Source organism: Lagopus muta, chromosome 7 (assembly GCF_023343835.1).
Source record: "Lagopus muta isolate bLagMut1 chromosome 7, bLagMut1 primary, whole genome shotgun sequence".
NCBI classification, from domain to species: domain Eukaryota; kingdom Metazoa; phylum Chordata; class Aves; order Galliformes; family Phasianidae; genus Lagopus; species Lagopus muta.
Window position 1 is genome coordinate 48,720,103 of NC_064439.1, and position 23,749 is coordinate 48,743,851.

The 23,749-nt window shown below is 39.1% G+C and overlaps 1 protein-coding gene across 1 annotated transcript in view; it reads right to left on the reverse strand.

The window, feature by feature from the left end:
• VPS41 (VPS41 subunit of HOPS complex) overlaps positions 1–9,070 on the reverse strand; it is a 104,181-nt gene extending 95,111 nt beyond the window's left edge. The window contains exons 1-2 of the mRNA XM_048950663.1: positions 8,984–9,070; positions 5,260–5,298 (exon numbers count right to left, since the gene is read on the reverse strand). Coding sequence (XP_048806620.1) covers positions 5,260–5,298; positions 8,984–9,004 — 60 coding nt within the window. The 5' untranslated portion in view covers positions 9,005–9,070. The remainder of the gene's footprint in view (positions 1–5,259; positions 5,299–8,983) is intronic.
• Positions 9,071–23,749: the final 14,679 nt, after the last annotated feature.

Genomic DNA, 23,749 nt, shown 5'->3' on the forward strand with positions numbered 1-23,749 from the left:
GAAGCAGAAATAACACAGACAACATACTGCACACGAGCAATCATTATAAATGGCATGTAATAGAAAAAGAAGTAAAGTCCATAAAGTAAGTCTTGGTTCCAATTCAACTCCCACCAATTTCTTTTCTTTTACTGATAGTTTTGTGCAGGGCAAAAAACATCCGAAATTTTTTTCACTACTCCACTTCAGGAATTAAAAAAACAAACAAGCAGCACCACAGGATCAGTCCATCCACTTCAGCTGTACCATACTCACAGGCAGCACAGGACAGGCTGTTTTATCTTCCATGCCCATCCAGGAGTGAAAAATCCCAACAGTTACAACTCTCAACAAAACTACACATTTCTGCTTGTATTTTCCCTTTGCTGAGTAAGGAACTTGGGCAAGCATTTGTTTCCTTCACAAACCCTACTTGAGCAGTTGCCACCTTGTGATGTACTGCATATGAAAGCCCTACAGTGCGGATTTGGGAACAGTAATTTTTAACAGTTACTTTCACCCACTTACCACAGCGAAAGAGCTAGAAGGCTCACAGCTGAATTTCCCCACTGCTTTCCATTTTCTACCCCTCACTGTTATTCCACCCAGATGAATGCATTTACTCTCTTGGAAAGGCCACATCTGCATACTGTTAACACACCGGCTTTGCAATTGCATTTCATTTCTATAAGCTGAGCAGTATTTTTACTTTTTACGTATTCCACAACACGCAGGCAGAACAGGCACTTTGGTTAATATTAATAGCTCATTAAATGAAGTATGTAATTTTCACCCCAAACCAGCAGGTATTAGAAGAATTTAGCAATAATCCATTTTTCCTGCAAGTCAATCCTCTAACGATGTATATTATGTTAGTTACTACTCACTGTAAACTTGTTTTTCTAATTAATATATGAAAAAATTCCATTTAAACTGCAATAAATAATTTACCATGCTCATCCTACTGACTCAAATTGATAAATAATTTCCATGATACATTTTCCTCATTAATAAGGAGGATAACTTTCTATTTGGAATTTATATGTGTTTTCCTTCCCTTCTACCTATTTAAAAGGCCAACATCACCTAAAGCCATGCAAGGACAAGCAATGTCTCTCCAGACTGCTCAAGTACGTGAAACAGAATATGTTTCCTAAGTATTTTTCTCCTGGCTTATGTTTTTAAAACTGGAAATTAAAAAAAAAAAAAAGCAACCTAGTATAGAGTTATTCAATACTAAAGACAGAAGGCATGATGACATGAAATGATTTACAAAAGGTCAGGCAGAAAACAAAAAACTGCAAGTTGGACTGAATTACGGTAGCCAAGTCTACTTCTCATTAATTTTTTGTTGCAATGGTGATGCTCCTTCAAAAGCTTAGTAGCCACAGAAGAGCTCACCTCTTCCAGCCCAGTGCCCAGCACTCCATGTTAAGAGGACATTTTGATGGAAACTGAGTATGACAAGGAGCTTTTTTTACCAGATGCTTTATTTACTTGAAACGATTTAATTGCTTTGACCTAATCCAGACCTAGCATACAAGACAAAGATCTGGAGAGCACTGAAAAGGAAAAGAAAACATCAAGGCTTTTTTTTTTTGTTGTCCTCCTTTTAATGCTTACACATTTCATAACTGTATTCAAGTTCAGATCTGTTTTCAAAACCTTGAAGAACAAAAACACTATCAGTTTCACTGGAAGAAGTGTAGGGCTGTGAGATATCTTTAAGCCCACATAAGCTGTCTGAACACTGGGTTAACAAAGGATTTCTACAATAACTTCCCTTTGGTAAATTCTACGATTTAGCAGTATGGTGTTTAAATAGCTAAACGAGAGAATTAAATGAAGACTTCCTTTTCACAAGGGAGGAGCGCTCAAAGATCAGGGAACAGGCAAAAAAATCAAGAGTGGGAGACATAAAAATGGAAGCGGTGGAAGCGTTCAAATGGAAACACACCATGCTGTACAGCACAGAGATACGATCACTAACAAACACAAATACCTAATAGAAAAGAGCAAGGCACATATCAGTGCAGCATTTTAACTCTAAGAATACAAGTTATTATCCTTCAAAACTTTTTGCATGAAAGAAGCATCTGCCTTCCTTGTTTTCTTCAGCAGGTCGAAAATACAGAACAAAAACTTAAGTCTGCAGTGCAAGGCACACAAAAATCAGTGAAATTCCTCACATAATCAAAGAGTTTTCTATGGGACAAAGCACTGGTCTTATGATTCCACTGACACTTCTTTTGAAGAAAGCCCTTGTAATGGAAATAAGAACTGGAACAGGACCATCTGCCCATATGCCAAGTAGTAAATTAGAAAGGAAAGAACAACATTAATAAATAACTAGCCAAATTGCAGGATGATAACTTAGCTCTGATTCTCTCATCAAGAAGGAAGGCTCCATTTCCACTTCATGAATTTCATCTAATTAGTTGAAAGTAAAATAATATTTTCCTCAGGACGCCTCACAATGGTCCATGATGTAATATAACAGGATTATCTCATTAAAAGCAACCTTCAAAGCAGCAACAATTTCAATGCCAGAAAAATGCTCTTTTGCATCTCACTTTCCTACCATGTTGCACTCCTGCAGAAGAAAGCCTGAGTACTTTCTTACAGATTTATTAGCATCGTCTTTTCATTCACTAGCAAAATCTAAGATGGGTCTGCCAGAAAGAAAACAACTCAGTTAAGAAGAAAAGGATTTTACTGAAACAGACACTGCAAAAACAGATGAATTATTTGAAATCAGGAAGTCAGACTTAGGCTATACATAATTAAGACTTTTTTTCCTCTCCACAGTTTATGAGTAGCCCAAAGTTAGATTACTTTCTTGTCTATTTTTAAGGTCTCATCATATGTGGAGGACCCAACATGCAGCCTAGGTGCTGCAAAATAAAATCAAACAAGCTGTTGAAAGCACATTGTAGTAGGACTTTTCTGACAAACAAACCTGAGCAAGGCTCAACCTCAAATGCAGCCCGCTTGATAATGAAGTTGTGAGAAGTAAAGCAAGCATATTTCATAAGCACAACGTGCAACAAAATACACAGAAGAAAACCAAACCAAAACAACAAATGAACAAAATGAAACACACAACAAAGAAAATTTGTTGTTGATTGAGCAGGAATACATAGCAAGCCAAGTAGGTTTTTCTTTTGAAAGCTACAATACAGCATTAGATACACAGCTTCCTCATCGTATCAGCCTGTCCAAATGAAAATCACATTTACAAAACACCATAAGATATGTAAGGATATGAAATAAAAGTTTAAGTTGTACTGTGGTTATCAGGAAAGATGTACTGACACACACAGAGATGCCTGTTTAACATCTGAACAGATGCATCACCCCTGCTAATGAATACCTCTTGATTTTACACATTCTGACTTAAGCAGAAGGGAAGTATTAAACACATTTAAGCAGCTTTAAGAACTGAATTTACTAGAAGAGAGAGTTGTAAGCAAACTTACAGCGAGAGGCTCTTAGCTGACACATATTTGAAATGGTCACGTTTGTGGACTCCCACATTTGAGGTTTATTCATAAGCTTTACCTCCAAGCCCATGCAAACAAACAGCCTGGTGTTTGGTAAAGAACAGGCCATTCAAAACAAATCAAGCAGGTAACAAATAGGATTAGCACGTTATTTATTAACTGCTAATAAAGGAATGACATCAAAGGAGTTGCTGCATAAAAGAGAATCACTGCACATTTGATTCTTTAATAACGCAACGGCACAGCAATGCAAGGAGTACAAAGAAAAGCCCACATTCTGTATTTTGTTTATACATCCAGTCCAGACAGGGACATCATTTACTCAAAAACAGTTATTTAAAGTTATCTTCCTCCATAATAAAATAGATTTCTGTAATATAACCTGTATACATCATACGTTCTCTGAAACCAACAGTAATAACTTTCAATTTTATGGAAACAATTTAAATGAAATTAAGTGCAACCAGTTGTATATGTAAAAACCTTTATTACTGTGGTGGCAAGGCCTCTACAAAATCCATGCCTTAAATACTATTTTTAACGGTTCAAAAAGGACACTGACTGCAAGGATTAGAGACCCAGCTCCTAGAACTGTTCCTATAAGATCCATCCCAAACCACGTGCCACCCAAAAGAAATCACATAGTTTTACAGTCACAAGAAGTAAGAGTGAAGCTATCAGCTTGCCCTTCAAATAGTACTAATGAACATTAACAACGTTTAGACGTGCTGCTCCTACCACTATTTTTTATTCCATTTTTGATTAGACAGAAACTGCATCATACTTATCCTTCCTTGAAGTAAAAATAAACAAAAGTCCAATAACCTGTTAACACATTTATATTAATTCCACTGTAAATTATTCATTTGAAATAGACTATAGTGTTAAGAGGTTACTGAAACACTAGAAACACAGGCCCTCATATGCAATAGGCTTTAAAGCTGCAAAAACTGGCAGGGAGTCATACACATTATTCTGTGAATATGATATTCACCCTGCAGAGGAGATTGTTCTTCTACATAAGGCTGAGCATCTGGTCTGGTCACTATTTACAAGCACTTCACATTAAGGCCCCTCCACACACAGTGTGGCTCTAGAACAAAAATGTTTCACATTAGGCAAAAAGTCATAGGTCAGAGAATGGCCTGGGTTGAAAAGGACCACAGTGATCATCTAGTTTCAACCCCTAAATAGTTGGTTCTTTCAACCCCAAAATAGTTGGTTCTCAGCAGCTGCTCCACAATGGGGCCAAAGAAATCTCTGCTTCTTCCTAGGAGCACCCTACAGTGTCACAGCCACTCATGGAAAGCAGAGGGAAAAGTTATTCCACAGTCATACAAGGTACCCCCTAGCTAAAGCTCTTTCAAGAACCACTACTATGGCCTCTGCAGAATCCATCACTCTGCAGACCAGGATTTGAGCCTGCTTAGTACCTATGCTTGAAGTGTGAAGATTTGGCACTAGATAAAGAAAATATCTAATGTAGTATTAGTGCATATATAATTATACTGTCAATTAAATTTTCAGTTCTTTCATATGGAAACAAAAGTGCATACACTTGAATTTTTCTCTTAATTCACTTTCCTACAATTTGGTGACTGCATTTTTAAGCATAAAAAAGCATTTAATAGCAAATCACAGCTCCTTTTCAATAATTGAAGTGTAGCTTAACATTCCTTGCTATACTGTATCAGCAGAGCTTCTAAACAAGCAGCTACCAAAACAAACCAGTGACAGCTGTATTTTTCCCAAACCCACAGAGGACTAGCAGGCTTACCTCAGATTCATCTGTTGATTCCTCATTAGACCTTGTTTCCTGAAAACAGTGCAAAGAGAAAAGAGAATGTTAGCTAAGTACATACATAACCCTAAGTGAATGAGTAACAGTTCCCCTTTTAAAGTATTTTTTAAGTCTTTAATAAGAGAGAAAAATGAAAGCAACTCAAAGTTCAGTGTTTCTCAACATTCCAGAAGTTATCCTTCCCACTCACACCTACATCATGGGCATCTAATCTAGTGCCACACTGACACTCAGTGGCACCAGGTGACCATGAGACTGCTGCTCCCTGCCCTACAAGGAAGGGTGAAGCATGCCCTCTGTGAAAGCCTACCTTCCCTCAAGAAGCACTAAGCAATGCCTTGTGGTTTGACTCCTGAAGCAGAATGGCATTTTCTTGTTATCCAGCAACAAGCCTCTGCATTCAACTATTAGCACAGTTATTTTAAAACTCAATAACTTCAAGCCATTTTCCACAGAAATCAGAATTTAGTGATTTTTTCCTTCCTATCATACATCAACGCAAACCAAGTGGCTTTCTCTTGCCTTTAAAGCAACTGTACCCTTAAAACATCTCTGTGTGGCAAGACCATGAATCTTACTGTCCTACCAACAAAAAAATCTACGTTGCCTCCTGCTAATCTCTCACCTGTCCACTGGTAAAATCTGCTGATGCAATGCCTCCTCAAAGAAGTCAGCAAAATGAAGATTTACTTAACGTACTTATTGCTATCAATTGCAATAAAAGGTTGCAGCTAACACGCTGACAGTGAATGTAAGCATTTTAACAACAAAATATGATACAAGCAAAGAATGAGCAAGCTAGAAGGCAGCATTTCAAATCTTATAAAGTAATATTTGGATACTGTGATAAATAGGTAGGGAATTTCACCTGAGAAGGAAAAAAAAAAAAGAAAGAAAACAGAGTTACCAACAGTTTAAGGAGAAAGGAAAAAATAAATGCACTGATGACCAGTGTCATATTTAGTTTGACACATTTATCTATTTTCCCTATTTATAAAAGGCACCGACTGTCACCTCCAAGCAGAAATTAAATGCCTGCAAAAGCCTCATCTGCATTACTGAAGGTTCACGTTTAGTGATCATCACAACTGATTACAGATATGGGATAAGGGAGAGAAGAAAAGCTGCTTTTTGCTACTTGAAACTCACTGCAAGATGTAACCAGGATTGCTGCCATCTTACCATATACAGCCAGGTCCATCTCTAAACCACATACCCCAGGGAATGGTAATCTACATTGCCTGTATTAACAAGTAGAAAGAGGAAAGTGCAAGTAGGAGGAGTATGGTAGTCAAGAAAAGGTGAAGAGGGATTAAAACTCAGGTATCCTTTAAGCTTAGGCTTAACTTTTATCACTGTGGATCAGCCTCTCCATCTGTTCTTTCAGAAAACAGTAATTTTGTTATATATGAGTAGAATCTCTGTGCCTTTTAACTTCTATAATAACAAATGATGAGAGAACTAAAATATCAGGTGGTAACACTGGCAGCCTATCGGACAAGCTATAACAACACACACAGTCCCCTGCAAAATATCACTAAATTCTGAACATAAAATTTGCCTGTTTCCTAAACACTAAGATTTGCATACTCAGCTCCTTTGTACAAAAAAAATGATGGATACATCATTTTGATATTTAGATCATGTAGTTTATGTCAGAAGGACAATGTGTTTGGGGAAAAAAAATTATCTGTTTTCTCTAAATACGCATTTAGAACAAGGGACATTTTTGCTGCTACACAGGACTTTTTAGTGCAGTTACACCATTTACATCTTTCCCCATGCTTTTTAATTGTTTTGGTTACTCAGAAAAATAAGAGCTAGGGAAAAAAAAAGTGACAAGAATTCTTAGAGGGAGCTCACTGAGTTTAAACCCCACACAGACAGGCTCACACAGGAGCACAGCAAAGTTACGGCTTACTTGCTGTTCATCCTTACATCCATTTGTCACTTAAAACAACAAAGATTACACTAAATTGCAAGCTGTTATGTGAAAGGCCATCCTTGGAAAATAGTGCCCTATAAAGTCACAGTGCACCAGAAGTTGATTCAAATCTATGTGAACCGTGAGAATACCAATCTACACTGCTAACGCTGCTGTATTAGCAAGCCACTGCAATTGCTGCTGCAAAATGTCATAAACAGAACAAATTCAGGTAAGTGTTCTACAGTCTTTATGATTAACAAAAGAAAAACATCACTGAATAATTCAAAAAGAGTCTCAGCTTGGGCAACAAAAGCAGAAACTCTATTTGCTCCCTGACAACAGTTTTGCTGAAGGTGTTCAGAATCAACTCGTACCAACTAACTCACTTGCTAGCAACTTAGTGAGAGAAGCTTTTTTCCCAGAACTCTCCTACCAGCACAGGCAAACTGTAGTTATAACTATCCTGGGGTTTTGTCAGTTGTTTCCCTCTCTCACCAAATGCACGAAACAAGCGGACTGCACCCCACTTCTAACTGTGGAAAGGAAATTCCTCAGCAGGGAATTGTAGATGAGCAGAATCTCAAATCATGTAGGAATAACTGCCATTAGTAGGTCTCAGGCTCTAGGGTAAAATTGGAAGTATGTTTCACATAGATAGCAAACAGGCTAAGAGTAGAGAAAGAGAAAACAGATGAGGAAGTCACAGAAATGCAAAGTAATCTCTAACCATTAGAATCTCTCATTCTGTAGATCCAATATGAATTTTCAAAAGATTTTTTTCACTTGGCTTCCTAATACAATGGATATAGGGTTTATAAAACCAGATGTTACCAACTGTTTAGACCTATTACTTAAATCTGCTGGGAGTGGAAAACTGTGAAACTTGGATTGCAAAGAAACCGTCCCACTGCATGCACAACATAACATCCCTTTCAGTCATGCTGTGCACACACTGCATAGAAAATAAACAGAAGACAGCAAGGTATCTAACTATATCAGGATTACAAAAACACAGACTGCTTTAATCTCTTACTTTACTAAAGCAGGTAAGAAAATTTATCAGGATTGGTTTTATCCCTAGGGCTCTCTGAAGTGTTATTAGTTAAAAGCTTACCAAATCAGACCAAAAAAAAAAAAAAAAAACAACAAAAACTTCCCCCCAAAAGAATCCAGCCTCTCACAACAAAGTCTCTGAGAGCAGAAAAGATGGGAACCAAATGGCCAATTTCCTTGAGAGAGTTTTAGAGCTCTTCTTCATTTGGTCTCTCAGGAAGGACAGGAGCCGTGCTGCTCAGCTGCACATCAGAAGTAAGAGCCCTAACTCAGCAAACAAACCGAGAAAGTATTCAGAAAGCCAAGGAAAGCCATTTCTAGCTTTAATTTTATTGTTTTCTCATCCATTCCAGAGGGGCCCTTCCTTCCGCCCCTTACTCTCCCCAACGACGGTGCCAGCTGCATTTCAATCACCCAGCCCCAGCTGCTAGAATTCTATATCAGATGTCACCTAAACCCAGCACCCCCAGCCCGGGCGGTCCGCTCAGACAAGCCCTGACACTCAGCAAACGAGGGGAAAGACTGGAAGTTTCGCTCGCTTCCTCCTCTATCTCCAACCCCTCCTGCCGCCACGCCGCCGGCCCGCGCAGCCCCGCCGCCAGGGCTGCTCCCCCCCCCCCCCCCCCCCCCCCCCCCCCCCCCCGCCTCCCCGTTCCCGCTCCCCGTCCGGCTCCTCGCCCGCCGGCGGGGCAGTGCCCTACGGCCCCTCTCGGCCTCTACCTTCTCCGCAGCTTCCGCCATGGCGCGGCCAGCTAGCCGTCATGTGAGGGCAGGAAGGCGGAGGGCGGAGGCGCCTGGGAAATGTAGTTTGTGTGGTGGCTGGGTTGTCTGTCCTTGTTTTAATCGCCGTTTCCGAGCGCGTCTGCCTGTCTGTGAGGATAAGACCCGTGACGAGCGCTCACGGGAGCAGCACTCGGGCTGTTGTGACAGGAGGGCCTTACAAAGCCTGCATTTCTTTATACAATTCTAAGTGCTGCTGTGTTTTCTCTCTTTAAAACTGAAGACCTGAGTGCCTGCAATGAATCTAAGCTTTCTTTCTGCGTTAAAAATATCACCAAAGCTAAATAGCAGTTAGGCAGTACTTTCAGGCGTTATTTACGTGAGGGTGATAAGGGTGTTAATGTACCGAGTCCTCACCCTCGCTATCAAGGCCCAGAACTGAATATAATGTTCAACAACCGGGGCCATCAGGTTGAAAACACAGGACTGTAAGGTCATAGAGTGGAAGTTAAATGCAGATGGCATTACCATGACATGGTGGTGTAATATTGGTGGTAGTAGAAGGTTGAATTAGATGATCTTAGAGGTCTTTTCCAGCCTTAATGATTCCATGATCCTATGACAGCAAAAATGGTGTGTCTCACTGCCATAGGAAGACTTCAGTCAAGAGAAAATACAGCTGTGGCTTGAAGACATACTGAGAGGCTGACACTGGGTTGAGGACCTTCAGTCAACTGTGCCAGTACAAGAACATGTTACTGTCATGAATAGATTTAATTTCTAAGGGAGATAATACAAGAAAACATAAATTTTTAATCAGTTAGCAGATACCTCGAGGCATCGTGGCAAAGGCATACATAAATGCCATCCTGATCATATACACGTAGGGACACCACATAGAATCATAGAATGGCTTGTGTTTAAGGGGACCTTAAAGATCATCTAGTTCAAAACCCCAGCCTTGGGCACATTTGCCACTCACCCAATCACGCTGCCCAGGGTCCCACCCAACCCAGTCTTGAGCTCCTCTAGAGATGGGCATCCACAGCTTCTCTGGGTAACTGTTCCAGTACCTCACTACCCCCTGAATACAAAAGTTATTTCTAAAATTTAGTACCCTAGACTGCAGTAGATCTCTCCAAATCCTTCTCTTCTCCAAGCTGAACAAGCCCAACTCCCTCAATATTTCCTCGCAGGAGAGGTACTCCAGCACTTTGATAATCTTCCTGGCTCTCCTCTGGGCCCATTCCAGCAGTTCCACTTCTTTCCTGTACTGGAGATCCCCAGGCCTGGACGCAGTACTGCAGGTGGGGCCTCACAAGGGCAGAGCTGGATCAGCCTCTCCTGCTGACCACCCCTCTTCTGATGCAGCCCAGCATACTGTTGGCTTTCTGTTCATGTCCAACTTGTTGTCCATCCCAGGCACACTCCTCTGCATGGCTGCTCTCAACTGGGATCTTTTCCCGGTCTGTACTTCTGTCTGGGATTGCCTTGACTCAAGTGCATGGGCCTTGCACTTTGCCATGTTAAAGTTTATTAGGCTCTTGGGTGCATACTTTTTGACCCTGTCCGGGTCCCTCTGGATGGCACCCCTTCTGTTGTGTCAGCTTCACCACGAGCCTTGGTGTCATTGGCAAACTTGCTGAGGGTAAGATATTAAGCTACCATTGTGCAAGATATTGTTAAGACCTCAGCTGAGAAAAAACGTAAATTTCAAGCCACTTTTGCTCAAAAAAAAGATGAATCCGAATCTAGTGGGTGTCAACTCTGTCCATGGCAGATGTTTGGAGCTTGATGGTCATGAATGTCTCTTCCAATCTAAGCCATTCAGTGATTCTATGAAATGATTCTATGAAAGGGAGCAAAAGACAAATGAGAGGATCACAGAAATTCAGGGTCTGTTCTGCTGGCTTTTTCATTCTAGAAATAAAAAGGAGCTGAAGAGGAAAAAGTGCTATTAAAGTGAAAGGTATGAGAGGAAATAGGTATCAGCTGTTTTCAGTACATTTAGGCTGGAAAAGAGAAGTAGATTCCTGTGTATCAGACAAATGAGGTCCTCTGATGAATCTCGCTGGCAAGAAATGCAACTGATTACAAGAGTCATAATAAACTTCTGTAAGAGACTGCAAGAGATGTTTGCTGGTAGCTCTGTAGCTTACTCAGAAAACTCATCCTGATCTCATTCTGACCTCCTTGAATCTTTGTCTTGTTCAAAGGAAGCAATGCCATTGCTGTCAATGGATTCAGGATGTGTCCTGTATATTATCTGGTACCTGAAGACTGTATATCTAGTGAAAGGAAAGTTTGTCTGGTATCTTGTTTGGTTGTTTTTCTTGTCTCCCACTTTTAGGAAAAGAAATCATTAGGAGTTTGGAGCTTCGGTTCTGTTGGTTTTTTTGTTTTTCTTAAACAGAGACATTTTGTGATGCATTTTAAACTGGAATGAGCTTTAGTAACTGACTTGAAAAATGCCAAGAAAAAATAGAGTGTAAGGGAAAGGATGGCAGATCTTGTAAACTTGGCTATTATAACATATAACGAGGCGTATTTGTTACCAACAGTCAAAGAACAGCTGTTCCTGTTTGCACTGTGCATAGAAGAAGTGGTATAAACAATGAGACTTATTAAGCATACTACTTATTTCTGACAGAAATGTGCAAATGTGTGGTTTTTTTTTCTTCTTTCATCTTAAGATATGAATTCAATCCACCATGATCATAGCGTTGTATTGTACCAGGGAAATTCACCATGCTGTAATTTGATTCTGCCGCCTTTCCCACACCCCGTCCTCCAAAAGTGCTGACAGCCATCACATTGCAATGACAGCAGTGGGTCTGAAATTTATTCAGCACCTCACATGAAGCACTCAGCATCCTTTGTCCTAAGAGCACCCAAGTCAACCTTTGGAGAGAAAACATTGAAATGTAGTTTGGCATGAGTGGACTTCATAAGTTCACTTCCTGCCTAAGAGAAGTAAATGTTCCAGCCTAACCATAAAAGGTGCTCTATCTGTCAGCATGGGGATCTGAAGTTTTGGTGAAGTTACTTGGGTGAAGTGAGAGATGTTTGGGATGTCTGCTTAGGACCTATCTAACTCTAAAGGTTAGGAAGAGCATTTTGGCTCAGATCCTTCCCAAGTGATTGGCTAGCTTTAACTTGATTCACCCAAAATAGCACAGGAATACCACAGAACAATTACAAAAGGGTTCTGAAACTCCCATCAACTTTCTAAAATTCAAGTCAGTATTTTTTTATTTACCTTTTGCAGCAGAAAATGGAATTGTCATTGAAACGTGGACCTTGACCATCATTCAGATTCCAAATACTAGCTAGAATTTTTATCTCTTGCTTTTAACACGCTTTCTTCCTGACTGCTGTGAAACCTAGCAAGTAACAAGTATCCATGCCATTTGGTAGAGATTATTGTATTTCAGGCTCCAAGAGCTCTCAGTTGCTCTCAAGTAGGACTGATTCATCCAACAAAATATTCAGCTGGGTTATCTCTCTCTACTCTCACCACCTCTTATTCAGTAAAAAAAAAAAAAGAAAAAAAGAAAAAAAAGTGGTGTTGTCTGTAATTTAACAGCATTTAAAAACACTATGCTGGATAAAACATAGTTAATATTGTTGTCAGAACAATAGAAGTTCAAAGGGTTTCCTCTTGCAGTTTGTTTGTAGACAGAAAATTGCAAAGGCTTTTCTTTTTTTCACTTGCTATCAAAGAATTATTTCTTTGAAGCTACTTTCAATTTGTACCATAGCTTCCCCTTGTACTTCAAAAAAAAAATCCTGTTTCACCTTCTAGCATTATGAGGTTTTGCAAATGTTTGCTTTCTTCTTTTCAGTCCCCTTCTAAAAACTATTTTATGAAAATTCCTCCTGAAAAAAGTGAGACGTTGGCTATAAAAGCTCTTTTAATTATAAATCAATGAATCATATAAGTATATTTTAATGACTCAAAAGTAGGCAAACCGTGCTCATAAGGCTAAGCTCAGATGCAAATCTTCATAGCATAGTGATTAACAAGGATAAATAAGTATTTTTTTGTTAAACACAGAAGCGCAGTGCGAACATCAGAGTAACTGTCTTCTTCAATAGAAGCTAAAGATTACCTTGTGTGGTTTGCCATATCATCAAAAAGGCAAAGAAAGAAAGGGAAATACACAGTATTGCTATGTCCCACCACTGTGGCAAGAATAACTAAATATTAACAGTTTTCCATTTGTATAATGGAAGAGTGAGAAAGATATCAAAAACTTTACTACAAATTCTTTTAAATGTTGATCTCTGTTCGCAGACATTCAGGCACTTTACAAAACTACAGTGAATTATTTTCAGATCTTTCAGAAATAGCATCTTACTTCATCTTTTCTTCCTTCCTCTGACCCTCTCTCCCTGTTCTGTGTTTCTTCTGCTTCCTTTTCTCCTCTCCACTCTCAGGCAGTGTTCATTGAATGATACCTTCTTGTGATGGATAGGGCACACAAAGAAGATGGAAAAGTGTGAAGAACAGTAAACAAGAAAAAGCCAGTACAATTATCCATTTATTAAAGATAAACAAGAGGTATATGTAAACAGAGAGGTAGTAAGGGACCCTCTTAAAAATCATAGAGTTAAAAACATCAAGGGTCTGGTAAAGAAGGAGCAAGTCTGAAATTGAAAAATGATTACATTACAAGAAAATTTCACAGATCTGTAGATTATGAAGCCAGACAAGAATAGCACTGTGATTTAATCTGAACTCTTCCCTAACACGGGCCATGAAATTTACCTGAATTAATTCCTCTCTTTGTGCCATTTTTTAAAAAAGAAAGCATATCCTTGACATAATGTTAATGTTTCCAATTATACAGATCTTACTGCACTTCTGATAAGTAATTTCAAGGACAGCCCTACTCACTGCTAGAAAAATAAAAGAATGTGAAATGTGAAAAGGATGTCTTCCCAGGTCACAGCAGTGGTCCACCTAGCCTAGCACTTAGTCTCTTATAGTGGCACTCAGATGCAGTTTGGGGAGCACACTTAAGCCTAACTGCTGAGCTCCACACCCCACGTTTTTCCCCAGTGTGCCACTAGGGATACTAGAAGGTCCATCCCTTGAACTCCTGCTAATGAACCCACCACTCATTAATTTGTCTCTCGTGGACCTGCTGATATTGCTTGCCTCTCCTGAGGCAAAGATGCCCAGAAATTCTCTGCTTTCTGCTTGAAGAAGTTGGTGGGTTTTTGGTGTTTTTTTTTCTTTCCTTTTTTAATTGCTCTGCTACAGATCTCCTACCAATTCTGGTCAGTGCCCCTCTGTTCTAACACTGCAGGACATCATGATTTTCTGTTATCCCTATTTACATTTAAATTTGTCTAACATCAACTTTGACCCTCTCCATTATGACTGTTGCAACTTCATTGACCTGCAGCTTTCAAAAGTTCACTGTTACCAGCTTTTTATTCCTCACCTAAGTACTCAAACCCTAATACAAAATAACTTCTTAATTATTTGTAAAACTGGATTGGAATGGAAAGGCCACCCAGTCTTTCATTAAAGATACTTTACATCCTGCAAGTCATTTTGGTGACCGTTGTCTGCTCTATCTCTAATCTGTTACCATCTTTCTTGCTTTGTGCTGACTGGAATATGATTGTATGAATGCTAAACTCATGCAAGATATTCACCCCTTTTGCACTTATTTTATTTTATTTATTTTATTATTGTCAGTAACCCTACTGTTCATTCTCATCAGAATCATACCATAACTGTCTGTCATTCAATTCTTAGGATCCATTCTTCTTCCCAATCGAATTGGAGCACAACTTCTCTTTAATACTTCTAGTACTGACTTCTTTTTTTCTGTTTCCCATAATATGTATGTTATGATTCCAAGCTTTTAATTTACAGTTAGTGCCATAACTTTCTTCTTTCTGAAACAAAGCATAAAAATGAAACTATAGTATAAAATTATAATGGATGTTTTTACTCTTCCTCTAGAATGTTTTGTGGGATTTTTTTCATGTCTTGTTTTGGAGCTCTAAGTGTTCATTTTTAGCTCCCACTTCTCATTTATATGTTCCTCCTAGCTGCTTATTCATTGGTTACATCTTTAGCGTTTGTGTTTGTTTCCAACAGGGCCAAACATAAATTCACTAAGAGTCACGAGCATTTTTATCAAAGATAAAAGACTAGTCAAATTTGAAAATAATGTGTAACACCTATAGCAATCTTAAGATACTATTTGGTACAAGAATCTTAAGTAGCTTAAGTTTGATCCCAATGTTCATATCTAGGTTATGTTAGTTTTAAGAAATTGCACTTCTTTCCAGTTTGCAAGACCTGCTGTCCATCTTCACAAGCGAGACCAATTCCTAGAAGAAAATACATATTAGGATCCTTTATCTTGAACCTAGGATTTTCTACTTTTGTTAACGCTTCTGGAATTTGAAATTGAAAATCCAGGATCCCAATTCCAAACACTTCAATCGAGGTTACAGTAATTTTAACAATTCATTTGTGACTTTAACTGAGCTATTGATCACATTTAGTATGATCAACTATTTGTCATGTATTTTATGGGCCATATAGAAATCCTTAGTATTACTGAATTGAATAGACATTTCTGTTTATATTCTTGTTTCAGGTTTCACTAGCAAGAGAATCCTGGTTCCCAAGGTGACGTGGATTAGCTTGAGTCCATTGCTTTTTCGTGAGCTTTTGTGAATTTTAAGTACCTATTTAAGTTCCAATTTTAAGTTTTTCAGTTCTTTTATAAGTCTTTTCCACCTGAAACAGAAGTGGCATCCTTTTTGAACTTCTCATAGTTTTTATGATTTCAAGATGTAAAAATCACTTATTGTATTGGACTTTCAAAATAACCCTCTCCACACACACAATAGCTCTTATAAAGTAATATCTTCAGAAGCAGATCCTTATCTCTATTACCTGGGAAATTGATAGAAATGTTTTAATTGATTTCAATAGGAAAAGATGTAGACCAACATTTTCTGCTTTTGTAAATCTCATTGGTGTTCTTCTGAAAATTTATGTGTAAGGAATAAATGCTTGAAATATTGGCATCATTATTTTTGATACAGAAGATTCCACATCCCTCGTAGCTGTGTTGTATCTTAACTTAGTCTCTCAGAAGTCAAATCACCTGAGCCTGGCAAAATTCTCTGCTATTCTGTTTCTTCACAAGTGTTATTTCTGATAATTATTTTCCCTTCCTTCTTCTGATATGCGCTGTTACTGAAGGTTTTAATGGAGTCAGTGTTAAATAGATCACTGGAAAATCTATTTGGTATTTACAGTGAAAAACACTTTTCTTCTTCTTCTTCTTGACATGTACTTAACCTCAAGGAAAAATACTTAGCTTTCCACTTACTTAAGTAGTGTATATAATGTACGGGAAATGATTGATGAGGTTATCAGAGTTCCTACCTCAGGAATACTGCATGCTTTCCATGCATAATATTCTGCTTATAGCTGTGACACTCACATTCCAAACTGAATTTTTGACTTTGCCATCTTTGTGTATGTATTTTGTAATACTGCTTAACCGAGATCGAGAAAGCAGAAGGAAGGAAAAACTAAGAACATGAAATTGGAGAAGGAACAACTGAATACTTTTATTGAGCCACAATTATACTCCTGCCAAGCAGATAACTGCTGTAACTTTCATTTGACAGCTGTGACATCAAATTCTGGTTCCGCTGAATTCAATGAGAGTTGTTCTGTTCGACAGAAAGGGGTTAAGGCTGCACTCAAATATTCTATATTGCCTATTAAACTGAGGAGTGAAATTTTCAATAGGTATAAAAATATGAAATCAAAGGCATGTGACTGATTCACATGTTCTAATCATATAAGGCTGCCTGCATTCCCAGTTATGATAACACAACTTCATAGTCAAATGACGCTAATTTGTGGGCAGATTCTGCAGTTTCATTCACGAGGGTTTGATTAACTTTCCTGCAGTCCAAAATATGAAACTGAATGTCTCCCATGCCTGCACACCCCCATGAGCACCAAGCAGCATCTGCAGCACCTCTGACTGCGGCTCCCACCACGCCAAGATGCTGCCCTCATTGAGCAGAAGTGCAGAATGTATCCAAACTGGCAGAGTGAGCCCTAGGTTGTCTCAGTGACCTCCTTTTTCCAGTTGTGTACAACATTTACACAAACAATAATTTACATTTCTGACCCTTTTTACACTGATAGGAAACTAAATTAAAAAAAAAGCTGCAGCGTAACTGAGAATTAGGCCATCAGTTCATTGCCATGGGGCCTTTTAATCACACATTCCTATACCCTTGAGACAACAACTTCATTTACTGTAAATACAATTCTCACTATAGATTCTGTTTTCTGATGCTCTAATTATAATCTAGTTGAAAAAAAAATATATCCCTTTAAAACAGCTTTTTCTTTCATTACAATTTTCAGCTGCTTGTATCAACCTGCTCCTTTTGCACAGTATTTCCCTTGAATCTTCTTACATCCCCTAAGGATGTGATCCCACCCCAGAGCTGAATTCTGACAGTTCACCCCCGGTCAGTCCTTGATTATAAAGCAATGTCAGAATCAAAATCCAGATCCCTAGGGTGCAGGTGGTACCTGTGAGTGGTTCCTTAGGTAATATAAGGGCTATTTAAGGACCTCTTCTTACCTCCTTCCACTCTGTAATGGAACAACTGTTTAGCTAAATACACTGTCAGAGAGCTTTCTGTTCATGAAGCTAGCTCAGATAATGTATCAGCAGGTTAAAGCTAATTCAAATGTAAGCTATCCGCTACCCAAAGGCTGTGAATTTTAAAACCCACCAACAATACACCAACCTCTGACATGGAAACTGAAGTAAGGAAACATTAACAGTCCTGCTGAAGTCAGTGGTCCTACAAAGGAAGTGATTCACCTCCAAAAGGTTTAAAAGATATGAATACTCCATAGAAGAAAAGGCCACACAGCTTTTGGAAGAATGCACAGCATTCCTGCAGCATGTGGCTGTGGTATAAAAATGTTAATGAGTCCTCTCCACGATGGCTGTAGATAAATACAGCTGCCACTGCAATAATAGGATGATATCCTCCCAAAAAGCAATTTTTTGAATTGGAAATAAATTGTTTCCATTCTCTTCATTCCTTAGCCTCCAAGAAGGCATTTTGTGGATAATAATGCTTTTATGACCTGTTGGGTCAGATGCCGAGGGTCTATGCCCACTGAATGCTAAGCGGGCAGAACAGCAGCAGAGCACCAGTCCTCAGCTTCCCACCTTGTTTAAGCAGATTTTTAGGACAGTGCCAAGGAGCAAACTCTGTTTTATCGGTGCTGAATAGTGACAAGTCACCAGCAACACTTTTTGCCACAGTGTTAGCAGCCAGGCCTACAAATACCTATAGTACTTGAAAACTGTTAAAATCTCTTTGCTTCCTGCAGCTTCTACAAGGAATAACTTCCCATTTGTTAGGGTGGAAAGTGAGCCAAAGAGCAATGCTAACTCATTTTAAACAATTCAAAAGGAAAATGTGTGTCTCCTGGTTGCCATCCCTATGCTTTGGCAACTGGACAGCTCTTCCTGTCTTGATGGCTTGCCTCAAGTATTGCCTTTTTCCATTAAACAAATATTGATTTTGTTCTGTTGCTTGAAAACAGGGTAGAAATTAACATGGCTCTTTTTGGTTACTTCATTGTATGTGAGTCACTTGGGAATAGTATTTATTAGTTAACTGCTGTTGCTCATCCAATGAGCACTAGCAGCCGTTTCTGCCCCCCCTTCCCCAGTACGTGTTAAACAGCAACTATTAAGAATGCTCCTCTGCGACCAAGTACCAGGCTTCTCCTTTAACTATTTAACATCCTGCAGATAGTCCAGCCTCCAAGAAATACAACAGACACAACAGATGATGTGATTTAGAAGAAACAGAACTGGGACACTCGAAGATCTTGTTATTTACTTTATGAGCATCTAGTTCCTTCTTATAATCAGCCATTTACATAGGGTGATGGTGATAGCAAGTTACTAATTTCTGAACAAAGATAACAGGATGCAATTTCTGTCTGAATGAACAGACTTCTAAATCAATGTGCTGGATTTCATATGAATGCCATTCGGTCCCTTGATGTAGCAGAGATTAGTAAGAGATGGTGAAGATCAAAGGGCGATAGGGAAAGATGCAAGGGAGCTGCCATGGAGAGAGGCAGTGGCAGCAGGCACAGTGTGCTGGGTGCTGGAAGTTTCCTAACACATCTAGCAGCATTCCTGTAGGATTGGTGAATAGATCTCTGTCAAATGGTACATAACATGGTACTATGGAGTTTAATCAGATGAGGATAAAAATTACTTGAGCAACAAGGGCGATAGTTGAGAGAAGACGTGATTGAGATGGCAGTAAGGGACAGTCCTGGGAACTTCCTGCTCTCCTATGATTTGCAACTCACTGAATGATAGAGGAAGAATAATTTCCTCTCATTCTTCTATACCTCAGTTTCCCCATCAATGAAATAGAAGTAATGAAATGTACTGATTGTTGTGAAGTATTTTGATATCTAGAGATGAAAAGTCCTAAGAACTTGAGGCTCGATCCAAAGCCCTTTGAAGTCCTCCAAAGGCCCTTGATTCAGCTCTCTTAATTTGCATTTGCCTTAGTCTGCAAGTCACCCACCAGCCTCCCGAAATTTAGAAATGTTCCACCCAATGCATTTCTCAAAGATGGAAAAATAATCTCAAGTAATCATCATCATTATCTGTGACTATTTGCCTATTCAGTTTGAATTTACAAAACAGCAGCACAATATATGCATTTGGATTATTTGTAATATTTTACAAGATCAAGGTGAAAACTTAGAAGATAGAGAAGGAAAAACCCAGCATGTTTCCTTGACACCAAAGAACGAACTCTGACAGAAACAAGCAGTTTTTTTTTTTATCTTTCTTCTCTGAAGATAGATGAAAAAGATCAGGAGAAACTATGTCTCATTAGAAGTAAATGCAGTCTGTGGCAATCCATACTAAATTTTCAGGTTGTCTCTTCTGAGAAGTTATTAGGCACCAAAGGGCAGGTAGTTAGATTGGAGGAAAAAAAAGAAAATAAAAAAAAAAAAGCTGAAAAGTATTTAGAAGTTGGTGTTTAATTTTTCCAAGATAATAAATGAAGTAGCACAGACTTTCCAGAAGAATTTTAAATCTTTCATTGTGATGGGTAAGGTGAGAGAAGGTTGTGAGACGAATGACAGTTCTGCTCATTATTCAACAAAGCCAGCAACAAATGAAATGGGTACTTTCAGAACATACTTTGTTTTCGTTTTCTAGAGACTAAGCATCTTCTTTTTGCTAAAAGAGAAATATTATCTTTATGAAGAAAATATTTTTCCTAATCAATATTTTTTTAACCTCTGGGTTATTACTTCCTCAAATCTCTTTTTAATTTTTTTCCTCAAAATTGGTCTATGTACTTTAATGAAAAATCTGCAGAACAGACTCTTGCTATTGTTCACATTAAAGATTTCAAAGATTATTAACTGTGATGGGGCAATACTTGTCTTCGGCACCTTTTTCTGTAATGTATCACGTTCTTGGGATGTATGTGTGTGTATCTATATAATTGGGAGCAGAAAGAATTAGCTGTTGGCGAAGCAGAAATATCCACACGCTGGTTAAAGTCAAAGATCCAGGAAATACACATTGTATTCTTGCTGTGCCATCTATTCCCTGCATCACCTTGTATATGCCACGAAGCTTTCTGCTTCAGCTCAGGTATATTTTAAAAGGGATTAATATTGTAGGAACATACATGTATCTTTCTCAACCACTTCAGAAGCCTGGAGATTAATGGATACTTTAAAATCTATTTTTATAAAAATTCTTGTGATGACAAATTATTTAACACTTCGGTTTTCTTGTTCTTTACTTTGAAAATAGAAAATCTGCAGAGTATAAGAAATGATTTACGTCCAAAAAAATTCTAAGCCACCTAGTCATTTTCCAGAAGGAATTCTTTCTTCCACTCCTGCCAAGTAATTAGTTTGCATCTCAAAGCAGCCTAAATTCTCAGGGGTGAAAAACTTCCACCGGGTCTTCGGCGGTTGAAGAACTGTTGGAATTAGCCCAGTGTTAATACTTCTGGAGCCCTCCTTCCAGATCTAAGACTAGTCAAAGGGTTTGAATGTATACCCTGTAAACAGGCGTAGGCCATACATCAAAACACAGCCTTACATGTTTTATTATCTCTTGTGCTCTGCTCAGAACGGGATGATGAACATTGTATTTGAAACTGCTGATGCTATTGAAAAACCCTACAATAAAATCTCTCTTGCTATCTTTTGCACTTGATTACTAAGCTGGAAGCAAGATTTTATAATAAATGGTAAATCTTGATCACTTTCTTTTCGATGCCTGTCACCTATTTTGTTTGGAGAATTTTGGACAGCTTCTTGCCTGATTGTTTGGCGTAAGTTCAGTAAGCTCATAAAATTTCAACTTTCTCATCCCTCTCCCAAGTTATAGCAGTTCTTTGTGCAGTCTTCTTCCACCTCTCAAACGTCCTATCACCTACACTCTGTCCCAGGTTTGTGTTTCAATGCACTGTTTTATTAAGGCTATGTCACAAACTTGATCAATCATATAAAAGCAGTCGTATTCTTACATGCACTGGACCCACTTTTAATGAATAATCATGCTAGGACCAGAAATATGACTGCAGTAGAATAAAGTAGAAAGAAGTATAGTAAGCATGAATAAATAAATGCAATTACATGATGTAGCAGTATGATATAATGAAAAAGGACTCCATCTTTGAGGTTCTTTCCTACTGTAAGTTCTATGTAAACAAAAGTGGTTTCCTTTTTCCTTTTTTAGTTCATGTTTAATTTTTTTGAAAATTTATATTATGAGTTTGGGGAACTTTTCCAAAGTGAGTGATGTTTTAAAATGTACACGATTTCAATATTTCCCTTGTTTAATAAATGATAAAAGAACTGCATTTGACCCTGCCCCGCATGACGTCCTGCTTGCCAAGTTGGAGAAAAATAGATTTGATGAATGGATCACTCACTGGCTGAGAAACTGGCTGGGTGATCACACTCAGAGAGTTGCAGTCAATGGCTCAGTGTCCAGGTGAAGACTGGTGACAAGTGGCAATGCACAGGGATTGGTGTTGGGACCAGCGTTACTTGACAGCTTTGTAGGCAACATGGACAGTGGGATGCAGTGCACTCTATGCAAGTTTGCAGATGACACCAAGCTGAGTGGTGCAGTTGACATGCTAGAGGGAAGGGATGCTATCCAGAGGGACCTGGGCAGGCTTGAGAGGTGGGTCCATGCCAACCTCATGAAGCCCAACAAGAACGAGAGCAAGGTCCTGCATCTGTGTCAGGGCAATCTCAAGCACAGGTACAGGTTGGGTGGAGAATGACTTGAGAGTAGCCCTAAGGAGAAGGATTTGGGGGTGTCTAGTGATGAGAGATTCAATATGAGCCAGCAATGTGCTCTTGCAGTCCAGGCCAATGGTATCCTGGGTTGCATCAAGAGAATCATGACCAGCAGGTCGAAAGAGGTGATTCTGCCCCTCTACTCTGCTTTCATGAGACCACAGTCCTGCGTCCAGTTCTGCAGCCCCCAGCACAAGAGGGACAAGGAGCTGTTGGACAGGTCCAGAAGAGGGCCACAGAGATGCTCAGAGCATGGAGCACCTCCTCTAAGAGGAGAGGCTGAGACAGCTTGGGCTGTTCAGCCTAGAGAAGAGAAGGATCTGGGAGAACCTTATAGCTGCCTTCCAGTACCTGAACGGGGCTTACAGGAAAGCTGGAGAGGGACTTTTTATAAGGGCAGGTAGCGGCAGGATGAGCAGAAGTAGTTTTAAACTGAAAGAGGGTAGATTTAGATTAAATATTAGGAAGAAATTCTTTACTGTGAGGGTAGTGAGACACTGTAACAAGTTGACCAGCAGGGTTGTGAATGTCCCCTCCCTGGAAGCATTCAAGGCCAGGCTGGATGGGGCTTTGAGCAACCTAGAGGGAGGTGTCCCTGCCTACAGCAGAGGGGTTGGAATTAGATGATCTTAAAGGTCTCTTCCAACCCAAACCACTCTATGATTCGATGAATCTATGATTCTGTGTTTTCTCATTCTGATCTCTAAGCTCACTGAGGCAGGGGGGACTTCTCTGGAACTGTGGGGAAGGATATGACATTTCACCTTTCTAGCCATAGTCTTCTATGGACAGAGGTTGTTCAGACTCATGAACAGCCCTCTCAACTTCAAATTTTTGTTTCAGAATTGTCTGTATGTAAGATTTTGTCACTTCGATCTATGCTTAGGACCATGATCCAATGCCATTAAAAAGTACTAGAATCATTCTCATCAATTTCAATTGACATTACATCAGAACAAAAGTTAATAAAATATTCACTATTCATTTTTCATCGCATAGGTCCTTAAGTTTACTTACATTTTAGAGCTTCAATCAGAGAGGAAGAAAGTATCTCTAATGCTAATGTCAGCAGTAGAATAGCCTTGTTAGCAAAGCATACAGTATCATTCTTGTTCATGAGGAGGGGAACATATCATTGGATTGAGCAAAGGAAAACTGGTAATGACAGTTCTTGTGTGCTAAATATATAATTAAATCTGATGTGGAATATGATCTCTCAGGCAAATAAATAAAAGAGAAATCATCTCATTGGCAACAGATTTCTCAGCAAACCTCACGCGTCTAAAATTAACAAAAAGCTGTAATTCCTGCATCCTTTCTCTGCTTTCTGAGTCACATGCCAGATTCACTTC